At 44.9% G+C, this 20,319-nt stretch overlaps 2 protein-coding genes across 4 annotated transcripts; one reads left to right on the top strand and one right to left on the bottom strand.

Annotated features, from left to right (window-relative positions):
• Positions 1-908: 908 nt before the first annotated feature.
• Positions 909-15,421, bottom strand: cars1 (cysteinyl-tRNA synthetase 1). 3 transcript variants are annotated; one of them, XM_080498616.1, is made up of 23 exons: positions 15,343-15,419; positions 12,961-13,188; positions 10,700-10,791; positions 10,319-10,407; positions 10,144-10,240; positions 9,954-10,052; positions 9,284-9,433; positions 8,930-9,070; positions 7,748-7,836; positions 7,532-7,653; positions 6,357-6,469; positions 6,134-6,262; positions 5,922-6,051; positions 5,726-5,829; positions 5,143-5,240; positions 4,409-4,598; positions 3,651-3,716; positions 3,385-3,466; positions 3,193-3,273; positions 2,416-2,483; positions 1,601-1,660; positions 1,408-1,491; positions 909-1,302 (listed from the first exon to the last, which is right to left on the bottom strand). In XM_080498616.1, the coding sequence occupies exons 1-23, from the start codon at positions 15,362-15,364 to the stop codon at positions 1,174-1,176; spliced, it is 2,463 nt and encodes an 820-aa protein (XP_080354742.1). In that variant the 5' UTR covers positions 15,365-15,419; the 3' UTR covers positions 909-1,173. The 3 variants fall into 3 exon arrangements, with proteins under 3 accessions (XP_080354742.1, XP_080354743.1, XP_080354744.1); XM_080498617.1 differs by lacking the exon at positions 12,961-13,188 and having other exon boundaries at positions 15,343-15,421; XM_080498618.1 differs by lacking the exons at positions 12,961-13,188; positions 15,343-15,419 and adding an exon at positions 12,820-12,899.
• A 102-nt stretch (positions 15,422-15,523) lies between these two features.
• pex16 (peroxisomal biogenesis factor 16) lies at positions 15,524-19,816 on the top strand. Its single transcript, XM_080501115.1, has 11 exons — positions 15,524-15,739; positions 16,302-16,337; positions 16,699-16,775; positions 17,230-17,363; positions 17,439-17,539; positions 17,632-17,712; positions 17,849-18,013; positions 18,109-18,181; positions 18,598-18,717; positions 18,790-18,854; positions 19,340-19,816. Exons 1-11 carry the CDS (start codon positions 15,607-15,609, stop codon positions 19,396-19,398), a joined length of 1,044 nt encoding a protein of 347 aa, XP_080357241.1. The 5' UTR covers positions 15,524-15,606; the 3' UTR covers positions 19,399-19,816.
• The last annotated feature ends 503 nt before the right edge of the window (positions 19,817-20,319 follow it).

Below are 20,319 nucleotides of genomic sequence, written 5' to 3'. Positions count from 1 at the left end.
GACGTACACAGCTGCTGATTGGCTGAAATCCCTTTAACCCATACTAATGACAATGATGATTGTGATCCTTAAAATACTTCAGGGATCATTTCACGTATTATTTATGAACCTTTCAAGAGTTTTGGTTGAATCTATACTCCCTCTTTACATAGATCTATGTTTACCCTCTGTGAAATAAACAAAAACATTCAACCAATTAAAAGATAATCTCATGCATTTGGAATTTAATTTAATTTTGCTTGTACGATTTTTTGCAAAAATCCTTCCCTCACTGATTGATTCATCCAGATACATTTAAAAAGGGCATGCATTGTTTTTCGGAGGTCTGTCAGGTGTCATAATGGACTTGCAGGAAGTGGTGTTCTAAAAGATATCCTGTGTGTCTTTGGATTAGTGCAGGTAGAACCCAGCACGGGTTCTATCTGTCTTCACCCTCAGCCGAGAGTCTTGAGCTTAATAAAGTAGTTGAGAAGATGAATAAACAAACTGCAGCTGTCTTGCCGGCCGTCGGGGCAGGGATTTCAAGCGGAAACACAAAACGACCATATCTCACCATTTTTCTCTGCAGAGAACGACCAACTATTACGAGCGGGCCAACTGTATAGTTTTCAGTATCCGCGGGTGGAGAGCTTCGATTCCACAATGTGGCCACCAGTCTGTAGACTTTCACTGGCTTCACGTTTAAAAGAATACGTCTGTGTTAAATGCAGTTCATGAGTCTCCATCTCCCTTTAGTCTGCGCCGATCTCTTTCACCCGGGTCCTGAGAACCACGGCACAACGAGGGTCTCCTTTTTTTTCTTAGAGCCGACGACGTTTCAAAGCAGACGTAGAAGAACAGCTTCCATGAAGACTTGTAGAACCATTTTACTCGTAAATGACGGCATAGCCGAGAGGTACAGTGTGACCTTCAATCTTTTAATCCCACCAGCAGTATTACAGAACATCGAGGAAGCAGATTTACTCACATTAAAACTTCATTTTTTAATTTTTTTTAAATTTTCAAGTTGAAAGTTCAGTCTGAAGCGGAACCGAGTCGTTGTCAGACGTTGCACCCGATTTGATCACGACGGTGAAGAAAAAGACTGTGGATGGAGGGAGGGAGGACTCGGTCCAGATGCTGGCTCCAGTTCATAGGCGGTCCGTAGACCTTCTGCAGACCGTTTGGAAGACGTCAGTTCCCGTTGTGGTGCGTCTGGAGATATTCGTTGTGCAGCTTCTCCTGCGCCTCGTACAGCTTCCGCAGCTTCTTGGCTTGTCCCTTGCTGACCTCCTTCCCTTCGGCATCGTGAGTGGGGAAACCCTGCGGGGGAGGGAGGGCGGGGGGGCAGAGAGAGACCTGTTCAGATCCAGGGTCACACAAGTTTATCTGGGGGGGGGGGGGGGGGGGGTAATCTGTGAAGTTTACCGTCTCGTCAAAGGTGGAATATTTGTCGGTCTCTTTGCGGAACATCTCAGAAGGAGGGATCTTCATCTTGGCCAGTTTGGCCATCTGGAAGAGAGGAAGAGAGGAAAAGAGAGGAAGAGAGGAAAAGAGAGGAAGAGTGAGAGCGAGTCGGAGTGACCGCGACTTTCCCCCCTGGATGCAAGACCAGTCTGACCTCCTGCTCCTGCTTCTTCCTCGCAGCTTCCTCCTTCTTCCTCTTCTTCTCCTCCTCCATCTGGAGGGCGGCAACACAGACCGTCGTCATGGAAACGACGAAGACACCAACTCCCATTAAAAAAAACACGCTGCGTCGATAAATCTCTGCCGATTTTAACTCGGTCGTACAGCCATGTTAAAGCGCCAGATGGAAAAACGTACGGTGGCCCTGAAGGGCAAACCACAACAACAAATCACTAAACACAACAACAAATGAAAAAAACACAACACAAATGAAAAAAACACAACTGCAAATTGAAAAACATTCATTTGTGTTGCGTTTTTCAATTTGCAGTTGTGTTTTGGAATTTGTGTGTTTTTTCATTTGTGTTGTTTTTGAATTTGCAGTTGTGTTTTTCAATTTGTTGTTGTGTTTTTGAATTTGCAGTTGTTTTTGAATTTGTTGTTGTGTTTTATGATTTGCTGTTGTGTTTTTCAATTTGCAGTTGTGTTTTTCAATTTGCAGTTGTGTTTTTTCATTTGTTGTTGTGTTTTTCAATTTGCAGTTGTGTTTTTGAATTTGCAGTTGTGTTTTTGAATTTGCAGTTGTGTTTTTGAATTTGTGTTTTTCCATTTGTGTTGTTTTTCAATTTGCAGTTGTGTTTTTTCATTTGCAGTTGTGTTTTTTTCATTTGTGTTGTGTTTAGTCATTTGTTGTTGTTGCACTTCAGGGCCACCACCGTGAAAATGGGAGTTCAATAACCGACCGAGATCTTTTCTGTGAGTTTCAGTGGAAAATGAAGGTAAACAAGTGGAGGAAGGCGACGTTCTCACCTTCTTCTTCTCTTCCCTCTCCTTCAGTAAAGTCTCTTTATCCACCAGCTTCACCACCGTGGGCAGACCTGGAAATCCCAACAAACCATCAGCGCTTGTCTGGACGTGATCGACGGATAATCTCAACCCAGTTTTTTAATCCAGAATTCAAATGGAATATTTTTCCACTTTCAATTTGAACGGTATAGCACCGATAATCCCGAGACAATTAGATGAAACTTTCAGTGGAATAAACCAAAGTGTAAAACCTTTAATGCCCAAAAATCACTAACATTTTACACTAAATAATAAAAACATGTTAAAATAATTTCTGTCAGCAACAATTTAAATATTTTTTCTATACTTTTTTTGATACTATTTTTGGAGATTTTTCCTTTTATTTAAATGGATTTTCTTACTTTAGCTATTTTAGTTTAACAATTAATAGTCTATATATTGCAAATGTTTCTAGTTCATATATTCTGTTTAAAGCTGCTCAGAGTTTCTTATTAAGCCAAGACATAAAAAAAAAAAATTCCTTTTCTTTTTCTCAATCTGTCCCATTTTTTTCACATTTATTTATCTGTTTTCCGTAAATCTGTACAATTGTAATCATTTATTTCATAAATTTTCCCTGTATAATTTACTATTTCTTGTAGTTTTAAGTTATTCTCTCTTTGTATCTGGGTTCCAGCTTTTCCTACAAATGAAACAGTTTCGGGGACTAAACACCGACCCGAGGCTAAAGAGAATCCAGATTACAGAGTTATTCCACACAGATTACAAGTGTTTATTGACCTTCGTGGTCCTCCAGCCGCACGCCGAGTTCAGGCAGCGTCTCGTCTCGGACCACGTCGCAGAGCTGCAGCAGCTCCGTCACTGAGGAGGACAGATTACGCAATATCAAGTAATCTGTAATCTGAGTGGATTTCTATGCGTGAGAGAGAGGGAGGGAGGGAGGGAGGGAGGGAGGGAGGGAGTGGGCGTCACCTTTCTTCTCTCGGGCGATCCTCCGAACGCTTTCTCTGAAATCTGACAGTACGGCGAGGTACGGCATCACCGCGCTCTCCAGCTGAGGACCAACATGAAGACATGCTTTACAACAGAGTTTACTGTAAACAACAACATAATGCTGATACAGGCTAATGCTGCTTGACTGCTCCCGACAGAAAAAAAAAAAAAAAAAACTACTCATATGAAAGTAATCTATTAGTAGTGATGGGAGCATCACAGAAACAAGGTTGTGTAAAACTCACGTCCACACTCTGACTTTGTCCCACGGGGAAACCGAGGCACTCGGATCCTTCGATCGCGCCAAAGATCTTAAAAAAAAAAAAAAAAGAATAAGTCATAAGAGCACGATAAAAACAGACTGAAAACTTCATGCGAAGAGAAACTTTCTGTGGTTTTGTAGCTGCTTTTCATCATTCTGACCTCTCAACGTCTCTTCGGTTAGTTTTTTTTGGTCATTTTGTATTTAGAATTGTATTTTTGGTCTCATAAATGTGTCTATAAAGTCACTTTCTGTATCCCAGTGATCATTTCTCATCTGTCTTGTATTAACCGAGAATGTCTTGTGCATTTATGGTCATTATTTGTCTCTTTGTAGTGTTTATTTTTAATCACATATATAAAATGTTTGCATTTAATGAGGCCGCTTATGCATAGTTTGTGTCCATCTAATAAACTCTGTCAAATTGCTTTCTTTGACATGTTTCCAGTGTGTTTCTGCTCAGTCTCTGTCTAATGTTGATGGGTAATTCAGCTTTGTGGCATTGTGTGTTATCTTGGTCACGATTAATGATTCTGGAGTCATTTTAACAAGCAGAAACTAATTTCTTCCTCTGATGGAACAAAGTTTGACCAGTGCTGCCACCCAGTGGCTGCTGTCAGCTCTGCGTTCACTCTCGGATTACCTTGTGGTTGTTTTGAGTCTCACTCTACTCATGTTTTTTGAGCCTTGCAGTAGTTCCTGGTGTGTGTGTGTGTGTGTGTGTGTCCGGGAGGTGCGGACCTTGAGCATGTTGGTGAGGTACGACGCCACGCTCTCCACCAGCAGCCGGTTGGGCCGCAGCTTCTCGCTCTTCCTGCCGGCGATGTAACTGTTGCTGTGGCTCACCAGCAGCCTCATCTCCTCCATGGCCGTGCGGGTGTCCACGTTGTCGCACAGCGCTTCGTGGATGGCGCACTTCCTGTCGTAGAAACTACACACACACACACACACACACACACACACACACACACACACACACACACACACACACACACACACACACACACACACACACACACACACACACACACACACACACACACACACACACACACACACACACACACACACACACACACACACGCACAAAACATAAGTTTGATCTGAACAACTGTCCATCACAAGGTCCCGTTTCAATAACAACGGTCCGTGAGAAAACCTGAGGTTTTTGCGTTTTTTTGCGTCAACAAAGTTTTTAAAACAACGTCTGTTTGTAGTTCGCTGGTTGGGCCACTAGTTGACGCCAATGGATGTCGGGGGTGAAGGTCATGCTTTTGTCCGCGTGTATTTAATCATCGGTTTGTATGTATTATTTTTTTTTTACCAACTTTTCGCATTCGAGGACATTTTCGTACGTCTGCACGAGAACAAGAACTTAAAACCTCCTGAATATTAATTTTTTTTTTAAACGCTTCATATGTGAAAACCTAAAAGTGAAGGAGAGCGATCGGACGGGTTTCCCAGGATTCCCTCACCTGTTGTTGAGCTCCACCTCGGCCGCCTCCCACTTCTCAAACTGACCCGTGAGGTCTGTGGGAGCTCGCAGCAGATCCTTCACGTTCAGGAAAAACTCCTGTTCCGAGACAGAGAAAGACAGGAATATAAAAAAATCAGCTCATCGATGGCTCAGATGTCAAACTTATCGACTGAGACCTTTAATATTGATACCCTTTTTTGATCGTACAGATTTAAACAAGGCCCCGTTACACATAAAAAAGGCAAAAAAAATGTTTGTGTTTTGGGGGTCCGTTTCCACGACAAGTTATCGAAAACGCAACTTTAAAAAAAAAAAATGCTTCCCAAGGCAGAACGTCTAGAAAACGCCTCAACTCCCGTCTCCGTGGAAACGAATGAGAACGCAACGTTTCTCAGCACTGCTACTGCACATGCTCACCACGGCTCTCGTCTGTCCAGATGGAAATATTTTTAAAACGTCTCAACGTGAGACTTTTTAGTTGAGAGCCGAACATCCTGAACAAAAGCACGAATACATTTGCTCACGTTTGCTGTAACAACAGAACTAAAAAAAGTGGATGGAGGGAGTTGTTTTTGACCCACGTTCATGAACCTCTCGTACTGCACGGCCGACTCCATGGTGTTGGAGGAGTAGTCCAGGGTGTCTTTCCAGGAATGCATGAGGAAGGCCAGGCGGAGCTGGCGGGCTGCGGGGGGGGGGGGGGGGGGCGGCTGGTTAGTTGCGGGTTTTCACGTCAAGTTCGGAGCTTCGCGGGAGTTAAGACGCGAGGCGAGTCACCTGTGTTCTTGGACAAGGCGTCTTTAATGGTGATGAAGTTCTTCAGAGACTTGGACATCTTGCAGCCGGCGATTGTCAAATGTCCCGTGTGCAGGAAGTAACGCACCCAGTAGTCGTTTTGGAAGAAGGCCTATGGGGAGAAACCGTCAGTTTTTTGTTATTTTTTAACACGATTCAAGTGAACCAAAAGCGTGAACGTTTGTTCGCCTCACCTCGGACTGAGCCAACTCGTTATCGTGATGCGGGAACCGGAGGTCGAAGCCTCCGCCGTGGATGTCCATGGACTCCCCGAGGATGGAGCCGGCCATGGCGGAGCACTCGATGTGCCAGCCGGGGCGTCCCTGAGACACACGTCCAATGAGTCAAAGCTCTTCTGGAGATGCGAGGAGGAGGAGGAGGAGGAGGAGGAGGAAGGGGGTGGGTATGCATGCTCACCTTCCCCCACGGCGAGTCCCACGACGGCTCCCCGGGCTTGGAGGCTTTCCACAGGGCGAAGTCGTTCTGGGACTTTTTCTCACTCAGTCTGTCCGCAGAGATGCTCAGGTCACCTTGGGGGGGGGACGAGTCAGAAGAAGTGTCACTGGGTGACTCCTCTTAAAAGCACTTTTTAAAGTCCTAGTGAAATGGAAATTCGACCTCTAAAACACTCTGGCTGTCGCTTCTAGGATAATTTTTTATTCTAACTGGCCGATGGGTAAAATGTTAAAACACGGCAATCTACGAGAAAATAGCCAATATTTTCGCTGCTGGGCGGAGCTTCTGACAATAATAGAGTGATGTCACGAGTTGTGCACACGCCCAAGTTGTGTTTACATTATGGAGGATCAGAGTTTTGACGACGAAGAGGCTGAATTTAACGATATTTCATCATCATCATCATCATCATCATTTCAAACCCAGTGATTGATGAAGAAGACATAGAATGTGTCGTTCTGCCATCGGTGACCCCGTCTGGAACATGTTTGAGGAAGCAGAAGACGATTCGTCCTCCATTCGTCCTCGTCTCCTCGCCTCAGCAGCCGCCAGTTTTCACCTTTGAGGCTTTGAGGCTCCTGACTTTTGGCAGAACGACCGGCTTCCTGGATCATGTCGAAGCGCTTTTCCGACTGTGGAATCACCGAAGATGAGTCCAGGTATTACTTGATCGTCTACTAGCCGCCCGAGCTAGCGGCTCCCGCTAGCCGCCTGAGTTAGCAGCTCCTGCCGCCTGTGCTCCTTTTCTCCTCTCTCGGTCTCTTCCAGGCTCAATCTTTCGTCAAGGCTCATAAAACGCCGACTATAACTTCAAAACACTGTAAAAACTTGGATAATTAAGAGGGAAACAAGCCAATATAAACACAACAGATCGAGATCTGCACAACTCTTGACGTCACGCTCACGAAGAAGGATTCCCCCGACTTCCTCAGCTGGAGATTCAAAATTCAAATAACTTTGTTATGCGACAACAGTGGTGGGGCAGAGTCGGAGGAACCTTATAAGTAGTACCACAACTATCGTTTTTTGCAAAGTAGTGTTTTACATTTCACTAGGCCTTTAAATCTCCGCGTCGTGGAAACGACAGAACAGAGGAGTGTGAATGTGAATCTTGCCACAGCAGAGTGATTCTGCACCTTCTCCTTCCTGCAGAGCTTTCTGGTCCCCGACGGCTTCCGGAACCAGCTTGGCGTAGGAATGCTGCGGACTGGAATCGAACCGGGAGGTGTCGAAGTAAACCGAGCCGTTTGACTCGTACCTGAAAGAAAGCGAGCGAGCGAGACAGAGAGGGAGAGAGAGAGACGTTAGACCGACAGAAGCAGAGCTCTACTTTCAGAGGACCGCTTCCTCACCCGTAACCGTTGGAGATGATTTTCCTGACGAAGTCCACGATCTCTGGGACGTACTCGCTGACCCGGGTCAGGACGTCGGGGGGAAGAACCTGAGGGGGGGAACCACAGACGGAACTGAGGCCACAGTCTGGGGAACAAGGCGTGCAACTCCAACATCTCTACCAGACGCACAACTGAGTGACGAGTAGAAATAGCGAGAAGTAACCGAGCTCCTGCTAGCTTTAGCATTAAGCTTTCAGCTCAATGGCTCAACTTTCACTCGAATGTTTTCCTGTGAAGGATAATCAGTCCTGAATTAACTCTAATTAGCATTAGCCTGAATAAATATATTATCTTCCTCTTCTACGAGGCGGATTACAGAGCATCTTCCTCCATTTAGCTGACGGTTGAGCCTCACCGTACTGACACTACAATTTATACTCTTATCTCAGTGTTTTTCAACCACTGCGCCGCGGCACACTGGTGTTCCGCGAGATATAGCCATGCTTGCCGTGGCAAATTATCCAATTTCACATTTTTTTCTAAAAAACATTTGCTCTCACAGTGTGTTGCAGAGTAATCCTGTATAAATACTCTTCGCCAATAGATGGCAGCACAGAACTTTGCCGGTGAAATGGAAACTGACAGACGTCACTCTGGTTAATCACCACCACCTGCGGGTTAAGGCTGCTACCATCTTGTATCAAAGTAATGGAGTAATGGACAGTGATGGAGAAGTTTTTGAAAAGGAAGAATGTGAACCAGGATATCGGCTCTTCATCCATCAGGTCCAGGTTTCACACTGAGTGAGTCACTATTAAAAAAAGAAATTGGGAAATACTTTTTTTCTATATTTATTTGATTCCTGTTGATAAAACTTTGATGAGAATTACTTTATATTGTTAATAGAGGCTACAGAGTTTCAAATTTTAACATTTTTGGGTGGTGGTGTGCCTCCAGATTTTTCCAAAGACAAAAGTGTGCCTTGGCTCAAAAAAGGTTGAAAAACACTGTCTGATCTGATGCCGCTGGTTACTTTCTACACAGTCACTAATAAAGTAATTGCATTACATTTTGAAGGATCAACCAGTTTGTCGTAAAACAAACATTCCCGATACGTGTTCTTCTATTGTATTCAGTTACTCTCAACCGACGAGTAACTCATACGGGACGAAAGGCTGCTGTTTGAATGTTTCATCGTACGTTGAGCGCCTCCATGTCCCGGTGGTACTCTCCCTCCCAGTACTTAGGCAGAGTGGAGAAGATGGAGTTCTCCGTGACCTGGCTGCCGAACTGTTGGTCCAACCAATCGGCAAGCAGGTCCTTCGAGCTGTCCAGCAACACCTGAGGATCAGGTAGGAAAAACACATTTATAAAAAAATTAATAAATCGACAACATGCATAAAATTAATTCTACAAAATGCGTTTCGATGCAATAAGAACTGCTTTTCAGTCCTGAAGTGCATTAAGCCTAAACTGAGAGCAACGAGAACTCTGCTTTGTTTCAGAAATTCCCTCCGGGTTCTGTGATCACAGCGACCCGGAGCCGGATCGGACCTGGGCCAGAGGCTGGACCTCGTCCTCGGCGGCCTGCCGGCTCATGGCGGCCTGCAGCGGCTGCAGGGCGGCGGAGACGGCGGCGTCCAGCCTGTCCAACATCTGCTTCTTGTCGGGGTCTGTGGTGGACGACAGGACGGCCTGGAAGGGCTGGAAACACAAGGAGGGTAATCAATTACAATCAATTACAATCGACTACAATCGATCAATCGGCAAAACAACAGAAAGACTCAGGATTTCAGTTTTGTCGGTCATGAATTCAATAAAAAAACTTCTATATCTGAGGATATTTTACGATTATTTTATTAATCATGTTTATTAAAAAAAATGTATTTGATTAATCGATAAAATTAAAAACGGAAATATATTTATTTAAAATAAATAAATAATTCTTGTTTTCATTTGTGACCTGTGAAAAATGTAATTAAAATTGAATTAATTCTTTTGAAAAAAGTATTTATTCATTTTTATGTTTATTTAGTGTCTGAATGTTTAAAAAAAGAAAGAAGAAAAAAAGCACATCTTTGTTTTGCCATTTTAAACAAACAAACAAACACCTTTTTCTAACCTATCGATGAAATTGGACCTCAGCAGCAGTTTTTCATGGCTAATACCGTGTGTGTGTGCGTGTGCGTGTGCGTGTGCGCGCGTGTGTGTGTGTGTGTCAGACCTCTCTGGCTGTGAGGACGTCCTTCAGGATCTGAGCTGCTTGTGGTTTCTTCTCCTTGTATTGGTCCAGCAGGAAGTTCTGACGAGCTCGTTTGATAATCTGAAACAAACAAAACGTCACGTCTTTAACCGTTTCCTCGCGTCGTGTCGCCGCAGCGTGAATCCAACGGGGGAAACTCGTTCTCGCTCGCCTTGTCGTCGATGTCCGTGATGTTCATGCAGTACAGGACGTCGTACTTGAAGTAATCCCTCAGTATCCGCCGCAGGATGTCAAAGGAGATGTAGGATCTGGAAAGAGACACGGGAGCGGGGGTGAAGCCTGAACTCTGAACTCTCCGTCTGGAGACGTGTCGAGCGTTGGGCTACCTGGCGTGTCCCATGTGCGAAGCGTCGTACACCGTCGGCCCGCAGCAGTACCACGTCACTTTGTTCCCCTTCTGAGGAACGAACGGCTCCTGGAACACAAACACACCTTCATCTAATCCAAATCCCAATACCGGCATGCCAGAAAACAGATGTGTAAAGGTCCTGGAAGGAAGATCCTCTACAATCTGGATGTTATCTGATTGAGTAATCTAAGAATGCTCATGAGAATCAAACTGTTATAGCCACAAGCTAATGCTACGTCCAGTGGGACATGTTCAGTAGGAGTTAGTTAGTTAGTTAGCTCTGGATTAACGGGGCTCCCCCCACCCCGGACTGAACAGAAGAGGGGTGTGTGAGTGTGGAGCTGAACCGGTTTCGGACCTTGGTTCTGGTCAGGCTGTTGTAGAGGCGGAGCTGGGGGACGGGGGTTCCTGCTGGAGGAGACCAGGGCGGCTGGACCCGCTTCCCCTTCACTGGAATACAACGAGAAACAGCAAGACTCATGGGACTGACGACCTTCAGGGGTTAATGAGGGATCAACGTCCAATCGGGTGATTATTTATGGGTTAATGAGTAACGTGGAAGGAAGTCCGACGTGCTTTCATACTCTTTGAATGACGCAACAGTACAGACACACCAAGATGCAACACTTTCATTCTTTTCATGTCAAAACCAGTTTTTAAGTCCACAACAAATGTTTCCTCCAGAGTTCCTTCTCCAGATTAAGTCACAATGAACCACAGATCAAACTTAAGAATAAAAAAAATACAGTATATCAAAGGTTCCTAAGCTTTTTCCGATAGACGACACCAGATCAACTCTGTGGAGCATCTCTGATCTCTGATTGGCTAAAACTCTGGAGGACACGCCCACTCTGACCCACACTGGTCCGTCTCCCCGGGGTGAAAACCATCTAACACACCTATTTACCAATCATCTCTAAACCAGGAAGATGCTCTAAAATGTTGCTCCCATTTCCCTGAACCGACACACTCAGACAAAGCATGCTGTAGGTGTGACTCTGGGTTTAAACTCCAATTAAACCCGATTTAGAGTCCAATTAAAGTTGGTCTTTCCACAATCAGATTATATTTTTTGCATCGTTTCGGGGGTTACGGCACAGAGCTCAGTTCCTCGTCCGCCTGACAAGAGTTTAAAGTCCGTGGATCTCGTGAAGGTTCGAGGAGTTCTGAGACGAAAACATGCCGAATCCCTACCGTCGTCTCAGTTTGCCCCTTTTTCACCGACATGCATGTGCAAAATTCACATCCACCAATCAGCCATAACATTATAACCACAGGTCGAAGCTCCTCTGACTCCTTCGGGCATCTCAAAGATGTCTTTTTTTCTGCTATCCTGCAAGTCCTGGAGGACTTTATCCCTCTCTGAACCGCTTTTGAACGGACGCGATCGTGATGGGTCGGACACGGAGACTGTCTCCGCGTTTACGACAGTTGGCCGTCTCCGTGTCTTCAGTGAGTCGTGTGTGTGTGAATGTGTGTCGGTTCAACAGACTCCCGAAGAGCCGCAAACGCAGCAACGCAACACTGTCAGTGCAGCCTGTAAGCCTGTCGTGTGCATTATTACGTCGTATTGGTACGTCAACGTGGCGTCGGCATTTTTCACCGTTTCTGAAAGGGCAAACTTGATAATAATAAATGTTCAGCTGGTGTGCTAAGAGGGGGGGGAAACAATCTTGCAGTTTCACCACATCCAACCTACATGTTGGCCTTTCTTTAGCTGAGATATAAATTATCGGTACAAACATCGGTGAGAAGCAGAAAGTCATCGGCATCGAGCCAGATTTTGTCCTGAACTCGCTATTTGAATTTGATTTCCTTTAAATCAGGAGTGTCAAACTGATTTCAGTTGAGGGGCCACATCCAACCTGATCTGACCTCTGGAGGCCCAACAAGTCAAACAGAACATATTAAACTGCAGATATGCGAAATGCAAAGTCTTTCCTTTGGTTGATTCTTTTGTCACTGCAAGAATTTGCCAGATTATTCTGAAATATACATATTAAAGGAAGTTAGATATTATTATATTTGTAAAAAAAAAAAAAAAAAAACAACCCTCAGTCATCTGTATCTGGATATCGTATTCGGGATTACAACAATTTGTCATCATCTGGAAATTGTTTTGAGTTTACGTGTCTAAAGTATCATTTCACATAAGTTGGACTCATTGTTTTATTGTGAAAGGCGTTGCGTCATGTGACCTCCACAGATGCATTAATATCGGGAGTCAAATTCTGACCAAGGGCGCTTTTGAATGTCATTTTTGCCAATCTAGTGTTTTTAGATCAGCCTCTGTCAGGTTTGATATTTATACTTAAAAAAAAAAAAAATCACATGGCGGCCGGGATAGATTGTCCGGCGGGCTGGTTCTGGCCCCCGGGCCGCGTGTTTGACACCCCTGCTTGAAATGATTAAAAAAATGAATACTTTTCATATGAAAGGGCATCATTAAGAAAAAAAAAAAAGATATTTGTGGGTTACCACGGAGCCGACCAATCAGACGCCCCCAGTCACAGTGTTATGGCTGACGGTGCGTTCCCGCAGCAGCTGTCGTCGTGCCGTTTGAACTCTGATAAGCCGACAGCCGGGACTCGGAGCTCACGTCTCCTGCCGTCTACTCACTGCTGCCGTCCGGCTGGAGGTCCGGCTGCAGGGCGGCTATGTGCCTGAACCAGCGCAGAGCGTGGACGTGCAGCGGGTCGGGGGGCCGGCCCAGGAGCCGAAAGGCTTCCATGTCGGCCTGCGAGGGGCCGAACCCGGCCAGGTAGCTGCGAGAGCTGAGGTAGTCATTCAGGGCCGCGGCCAGCGCGGCCTCCTCGGCCATCTGCAGCAAGAAGCCAAACTCAAAGGCTGCAGAGACAAAGAGGGCACACGGTGGTTACCCGAGAAGACGCCGTTCCCCCAGCCGCACGCCGCCTGCTCACAGCACGCCGCTAAAACCACACCACCACCCCGCAAAACCCAACAAAAAAAAGCCTCCACGCACTACTGAAGACACACGCACACAAGCGATATCAGGACACGTTCACACCGCAACGTTTTCAAGTGAAAACGGCAAAACTCCTGGGGAGTATTGGGTCCGATACTGGTTGGAGTAAAACAACCGGGTGAGTATTAAGTGACGTCAATCCTTCGCCAACGTCGCCCATGAGAGAGTACGAGCAATATCTGCAGTTTGGAGGTTTTATTTTTTTTATTAATGACAATAACAAAAGATAAACTGAAAATTATGTTCTGACTAAATATCAAGTACAACACCGGCGACTCAATTTCCAGAGACGTTCTGGGCTCTCACACCAGCAACGTGATCAAAGTGACTGATACGTCCATTAACAGCGAGTAATTTAAGAAGTACTCGCATCAGTACTCAGGTATCACTACGTAGCTAAAGGTGAGTACCCGTCCTTGAAAAACCGTGGCATGGCTGCACCCCCCCAGTTTAAATGTTGGTTTATATGTCAACACAATTCAGTCACTGAGAATTGAGAAACTCACGAGTTCAAAGAAAATGTCTCTGCTCATGTGTGAGTAGATGAAGAATAACGACGGAGAATTCAAGGTGATGCTTCGACTTTAACAAGTCAGCGTTTCCTACCGTTTACCATCAGCGTTTCTTCATGCGGACAGACACTGGTAGTTTTTTTTTACATACGATTATTCAGTGTGTGTGTGACAACTTCGCTGAAATGGGGAAAATGTAAACAACAATGCCGTTTTCAATTGACGGTTGGCGTGTAAACAGGTGACTGATGTAATAATAAAGTCGTACAAACAGCACAAAAAACAAATACAACAATAAAATGCACACGAAAAAAAAAAAAAGAAGAAGATCTGAATCATTAATAACAATTATTGTATTATTTTCCAGATCTTTGGGTTGTTTTACAGATGGACAGTGTGGAGGTTTGACAAAAAAAAAAATTGTGTGTCTCAAAGTCCAAGATTATCCTAAAAAGTCTTGAAAGTTGTTGATTTATTTACACTTTATAAACTGCTTCAAAACATTAGTTCAGCTTCGAATTAAAAAAAAAAGTGTTAACTTCTGATTCGGAAAAAAGCATTTAAGTCACAAGATCCTTTTAATACTTAGAATACAGTGGATTTCACATCTGGTGTTCCACAGGGATGTATCCTAGGATTCATAAATTGTTGTTATTTACATCAATAAATCAGATCACAACTAACAATTTGTTATTATTGATTAAGCAGCATGTTTAAATGGGTTGGTAGGTTTAGAAAAAAAAAGGTGTGACTGACACATCATCATAAAGGTCTGAGGTAAACAAAGAGGTAAACAAGCTAATTAAATCCCAGACTTTCAGGTTACACTTGTCAAAGCGAGAAAGCTCAAGTATATTTAACTTGCTCAACAGCACAGCTGTGGGGGAGAAAGTAAGAAAAAACACCAAAAAGACACGGGAGGAGAAAAGAAAGTAGAAGTAATAATATAATATATACACATGCTATTAGAGCTTAAAGTGATGCATTTTAATACCAAATCTGTCCAGACGGATTTTATATTCATGACACAAAAGAGCCTAAAAGACAAGCTTTACATACGACGTGTTGTTCATACAAATGGGACCAAATGAAAGTTGGTGTCGCATTTTAAAAGGCTGTCAGGTTTAAAATATTGAAGTTAAATGAGCTCATTCTGATTTAGACGTGCAGGGTTTTAAATGACAGGGTAGCTTCATAAATATTGAGTCAATTTAGATTTAAATGTGAAGTTTCTTGCTGACATATGTTCAACCGACAAGTCAGAATTTTAAATAGTCAATAAATCAGTTAATTTAGATAAAAACATTTTGGCTTTTACCTGAGAAGACCTGAAGTGACAGGTTAGCTTCGGCTAAGCTGCTCACGGCTGTATTACGTGCTAACAATGCTAACGTTAGCCTCCTGTCAGCCCAGTACGAGCCGGACAAAATCCTCGGACACGGTACCTTTTATCATTTTTTTAATTAAGGACCCTGTGCAGGGAAAGGTGATTAAAATCCGTACCTGTGTCTCCGGAGGTAGACATTTCCCGGCTGGATGGTTTTTGGATGCTGATGCAACAGTAACGTGTCCGGAAGGAGGAGGCTAGCAGCCGGAACTGAAGATCTGCAGCCCGGTGGCAAAGGGGGGCGGTAATCGTAGCCGGACCCAGACCCCGGGAGCAAGAGGAGGCAGTGGGGGCGGTAAACAGCACCGGACCACGCTGCGAGTTAAAACCGGAAGAAATAAAAAACGGTTTTAGGTGCACTGTGGGGTTTCTGTGCAGACATGGACCACCTGAAAGAGTACGTGGACAGAGCGGGCCGAGTTTACGAGCGTTACAGGGACTATGTGAGGAGGAATCCGTCCTCCGCGGCGCAGCTGGAGAGCACCGTCAGAACCCTGTCATATCTACTAGCAGGTAAACAACCCTGTAACTAACCACAACTACCTGTAACTACCATCCAACTACCTGTAACTACCATCCAACTACCTGTAACTACCTGCTGGAGGGGAGCAGAAATAAATGATACTGTTCACATAAATCATCATGCTTGGACATGGCTTGTGACGTCCCACGGGGTACATTATAGAAATCAAAACAATGACATACATGAGGTTTCAAAACTACTTTTATTTTTACTACTCATACTTTCTGCTCAGGTGAGAATTTTCGGCAGCTGAACTGCAAATTAAAACGTCAGACGTTCCACATAAAACATCAAATCGTTCAGCAGGTTGAAGGTTTCTGGTGGTTTGAATAAACACATCTAACTGTAGAGTATTTTCTTTTCCTTGTTTAAATCATAGTTTTATTTGGTAATGTACATTTTACTATATTGTAAAATGCTTTCATGGGGGATTAAAAAAAAAAATTGTAATGGAGTAATATGTATAGTATTATAGTTTTTAATCAAAAAATAAATTTTAAGTGGATTTAGTTAAAAAATAAAAAAGCAACTCCAAATGTTTTCTTCTTTCAGGTCGGTTTGCAGATTCACACGAACTCTCTGAACTCGGTGAGTAAAACGTTCATTCAAGACGCTCATAATCTCATGAAATATCTTTTTCATTCATTAATATGTTGATTGCTATTTTTGTTGTTGAATAAAAGTGTTTGAAGTTGTGCTGTTTTTGCTTTGTCCTTTTTTTTAAAATGTTTTTATGTGACTGTCACTTTGTTAGTGTCTCATCTGATCCTCACGCAAGAAGAAAGACTGAAGATATTTAATTTATTGACACTGAACCAGTAAAATAATCTATAAAGCACAGTTTGTTTTGTCGGTTCTGGTAAAAAGCGGAGTCGGCAGCTTTAGTCCTGCTGCTGTTAGGATACTTTCTGGAGTTTAATTTCTTTATTTTCTTTTTTTTAATCTTCAGTGTACTCTGCATCCAACCTGCTGGTGCTGTTTAACGACAGCATTCTTCGCAAAGGACTCCGATGTTCCCTACCGGAGGTGAGCGGCAGGCGGACAATAAGAACAACGTTTGCCTCCAGAGCGTTGTTTTGAGACGTCGTTTTTAAAATGTTGTAAATGTGAAACGTTTCTGAAATGAAAAATGCCAAAATGATGCGTTTTCATTTCGTGTCTTATGTTTACTTTAATGGTACGGTGCATACTAATGAACACGCCGTCTCTTCACGAGGTCACCATAAAATACGCCGGATTTAGCACAAGGCTGATTTCCCATCCGTCGTCCCGCGTGAAACGTCATCGTGTAAACGGGTTCCCGAAAGTCAGATTTTCGCTCTGTGGTTTTCCGAGCGTTGGTATGGTGCTCGTGATGATTGCGCTAATGCTAATGCTAATGTTACAGTAAACAGGAAAGAGGGAGCTAACCATTTCAAACAACCTACTATAAAGTTAACTGTGACCCCCTGCTGTGATCCCCCCCCCCCCCCCCGGTCAGTCGCTGTCCCAGCAGAAGCTGCTCACCTGGCTCTCCGTCCTGGAGTACGTGGAAGTCTTCCTGGAGGTCGGCGCCTGCCGGCTGTGGGGGGAAGCAGGCCGCTGGGTGGTCATCACACTCATCCACATCATCAAGTATGTACACACACACACACACACACACACACACACTCAAACGCACGCTCTCGGACTGAACCCTCCATCGTCCAGGGCGGTGTTCCGGCTCGTTCTTCTTCTGTGGTACCGCCGCGGGATCCAGACCAGTCCTCCCATCGTGCCTCTGGACCGAGAAGCGCAGTGCGTGTCTGAAGGTGTGTGTTTCACTGTGTGTATTGTGGGGGAGGGGGTGGAGTTGGGGGGTGGGCTTCACACTCCCACTGACTCCTCTCTCTGTCCACCACAGAACAAGCAGCCGGCCAGGAGGACGAGGAGGACTGCTTCGTGGGTCAGAGGTCAGGCCGGGTGGTCCGGGTGCTGGGCCAAGGTAAGACCTGGTCCCTTGGGGTCAGTCTCAGGGGTCCCGGGGGGTGGGGGGGGGGGGGACCTGTGTCTCCACTCGAGGTGAAAAGCCCTCCTCGTGTGTCCACCGAGTCCTCATTTCGCCGGTGTGTCCTCCGCAGGTTCGTCCCTGCAGGCCCGTCTGTGGGGAGCTGCTCCTCCTCCTCAGAGGAGCAGGAGGAGGAGGAGGAGGAGCGCTGAGGAGGAGATGAACGTCAAGCCCACGCCGCTCGGTCTGCAGGAGACGCTTGCAGAGTCGGTCTACATCAGCCGTCCACTGGTCCACCGTATCCTCCCGTCGCCGTGACAATGGGACACAAGGCTGTGTGTGTGTGTGTATGTGTGTGTGTGTTTTCCTTACATGTTCACTTCCGACCTGCAGTGCTCTGTCTCGGTCTCTGTGGGAAACAGTCGTGGAAACCCTGGCTCGTCTCCGGAGTCCTGGAACTGTCCAGGTGAGGTCCACAAGATCATGACGACCAGGAGACGAGGAGACGAGGAGACGACGCCTCCTCGCCACCAAACTCTAAAATATTATCGTACGCGACAAAGAGAGTCTTACTCTGAAGGAACGTCTTTCTCTGACGTTCTGAGACTTTTTGCAGATGTGCAGACACAGCAGCGATGTCTCACTCTGTCTGTCTCCTGCAGCAGCGATGTCTCACTCTGTCCGTCTCTTGCAGCAGGGATGTCTCACTCTGTCTGTCTCCTGCAGCAGCGATGTCTCGCTCTGTCCGTCTCCTGCAGCAGCGATGTCTCACTCTGTCTCCTGCAGCAGCAATGTCTCACTCTGTCTGTCTCTTGCAGCAGCGATGTCTCACTCTGTCCGTCTCCTGCAGCAGTGGTGTCTCACTCTGTCCGTCTCCTGCAGCCTGGCGATGCTCAGTGACACTCGGTTCGAGAGGCGGTGGGAGCGTGCGGAGATGAAGAGGCGGACCTTCCTCCTGCTGTACTACCTGCTGCGCTCGCCCTTCTACGACACGTATTCACAGTGAGTCCCTGAACGCCTCACGGACAGTCCAGTAGGAGGGACAGTTCTCTTGACGCTCTGCCCCGTCCGCAGGGAGAAGATCCTCCTCCTGCTGCGAATCCTCTCCGATAACATCCCGGGAATCGGACTGGTGGCCCGTGAGTCTCTTCCAAACCGTCCACTGCACCTCATGAAGCCTGAGACATCTTTGTTCTTAATCTTATAAAATACGTTTTCTTAACTGAAGGGGTGTAGTGATGTGGCATCACCACAAGATGGTGCCGGTGGTGTCCTTAATGTGGCTGATGTGGTGAAAAGTTTTTATTTAGAGTTTAGTTTGAGCTCAGAAAACAGTTTCCCATGTTTTTTTTTCCAGCTTCCATCTCATTTTGAAGGTTAAAATCAAATTGATGAAACCAAAAACAATGAATTAAGAGAAAAAAATCAGCTGGATCGCTTTAAAAATAACAGCTTTTAATGCTATTTATTTTTTGAGAGAGAAACATGCCCGGTTTCTACTATTAACTGTAGCTTATTTTTATTAAGAAAAAAATTTTTGGCTCAGATTTTGTTTTAATCTGGATTTTACAGTCAATTTCACAGTGTAATCCCCTCCTCTATCTCTCCCTCTCTCTCTCTCCAGGTCCTCTGATGGAATACCTGCCCACTTGGCAGAAGATTTATTTCTATAGTTGGGGTTGAACGGAGAAAAATGGAGAAGCGGCAGTGTCCTGCGGGGGGCGCTGTGGCAAGACGGGTGAAAAAAGGGAAAAAAAACAAAAGCCAGACTGAACTGAAGAAAGGTTGGAGAGGAAAAATCCAGCTTAGTTTCTGCGCCGTCTCGGAGACGGGAAATGTTTTGTAAAAAAATAAAACCCGATGCTAATGCGATTGATCCAAACTGTGTGACATGTCATCAGGTCTCCTGCCCCCTGGTGGTCCCAGTGGGGGGCCTCGGATCGCAGTGTGAAGACTTTTTAATGTGAATCCTTTTTTTTTTTTATCATCAGGCCGAAATTTGAGGAAAATGTACTTTTTAAGACACTTTTTTTGATTCAATGTTTTCAGTTCATTTAGGTGCATGGTTTCCAACCTGTAGTCCGGGGACTCCTTGTGGGGACATCAGACATCATTTGGGGGGGGGGGGGGGGGGGGGGGTCCTGAAGGTTTTAAAGCTTAAACTGACACTTTTTTTTCCTAAAATCACAGATTGGTCGCTTTTTTTTCTTCCAGATTTCACTAGAAAAATCGACTGAAATGTAAATTTTTGCTGATTTATTGTCAATATGAATAATAAAGTGATTTATTCAACATAAACGAAGCTTGTCCGTTTGGTTTCCGTTCATGAGCAGAACATCTGGTATTAAGAAATTAAAGTTTACCACAAATTTAAAGCATATAAACCAGCAGAGAAGCTCTTCTTTTAATGTGAAAGTTTCATTGATTGAAAAACTGTCATACTTTTCATGACGATGTGTTCGGACTGAACTATAACTAAATAAAAACTAATGCATGAGCCGCAAAGGTGCCTCTAGTTAGAATTTATACTTTCGTCAAGGAATGAAAAGGTGAAGAAAATGAACATAAGGACAAAAAAGTGGTCAGGTGAAGTGAAAGACAACA

The sequence above is a fragment of the Blennius ocellaris genome, assembly GCF_963422515.1.
Source record: "Blennius ocellaris genome assembly, chromosome: 1".
Lineage (NCBI taxonomy): Eukaryota > Metazoa > Chordata > Actinopteri > Blenniiformes > Blenniidae > Blennius > Blennius ocellaris.
The sequence above is the reverse complement of the archived record's forward strand: the minus strand, read 5'-3'. Positions and strand labels throughout refer to the sequence as shown.

Coding starts and splice junctions, on each gene's coding strand:
- cars1 (XM_080498616.1), bottom strand. CDS start 15,364: ATGTCTACCTCCGGAGACACAG. Junction 3,467..3,650: donor GACAAAGTCAGAGTGTGGAC/GTGAGTTTTACA, acceptor GTTGGTCCTCAG/CTGGAGAGCGCGGTGATGCC. Junction 1,303..1,407: donor ATTCCACCTTTGACGAGACG/GTAAACTTCACA, acceptor CCTCCCCCGCAG/GGTTTCCCCACTCACGATGC.
- pex16 (XM_080501115.1), top strand. CDS start 15,607: ATGGACCACCTGAAAGAGTACGTGGACAGAGCGGGCCGAGTTTACGAG. Junction 17,364..17,438: donor ACACTCATCCACATCATCAA/GTATGTACACAC, acceptor TCCATCGTCCAG/GGCGGTGTTCCGGCTCGTTC. Junction 18,718..18,789: donor TTCTACGACACGTATTCACA/GTGAGTCCCTGA, acceptor CCCCGTCCGCAG/GGAGAAGATCCTCCTCCTGC.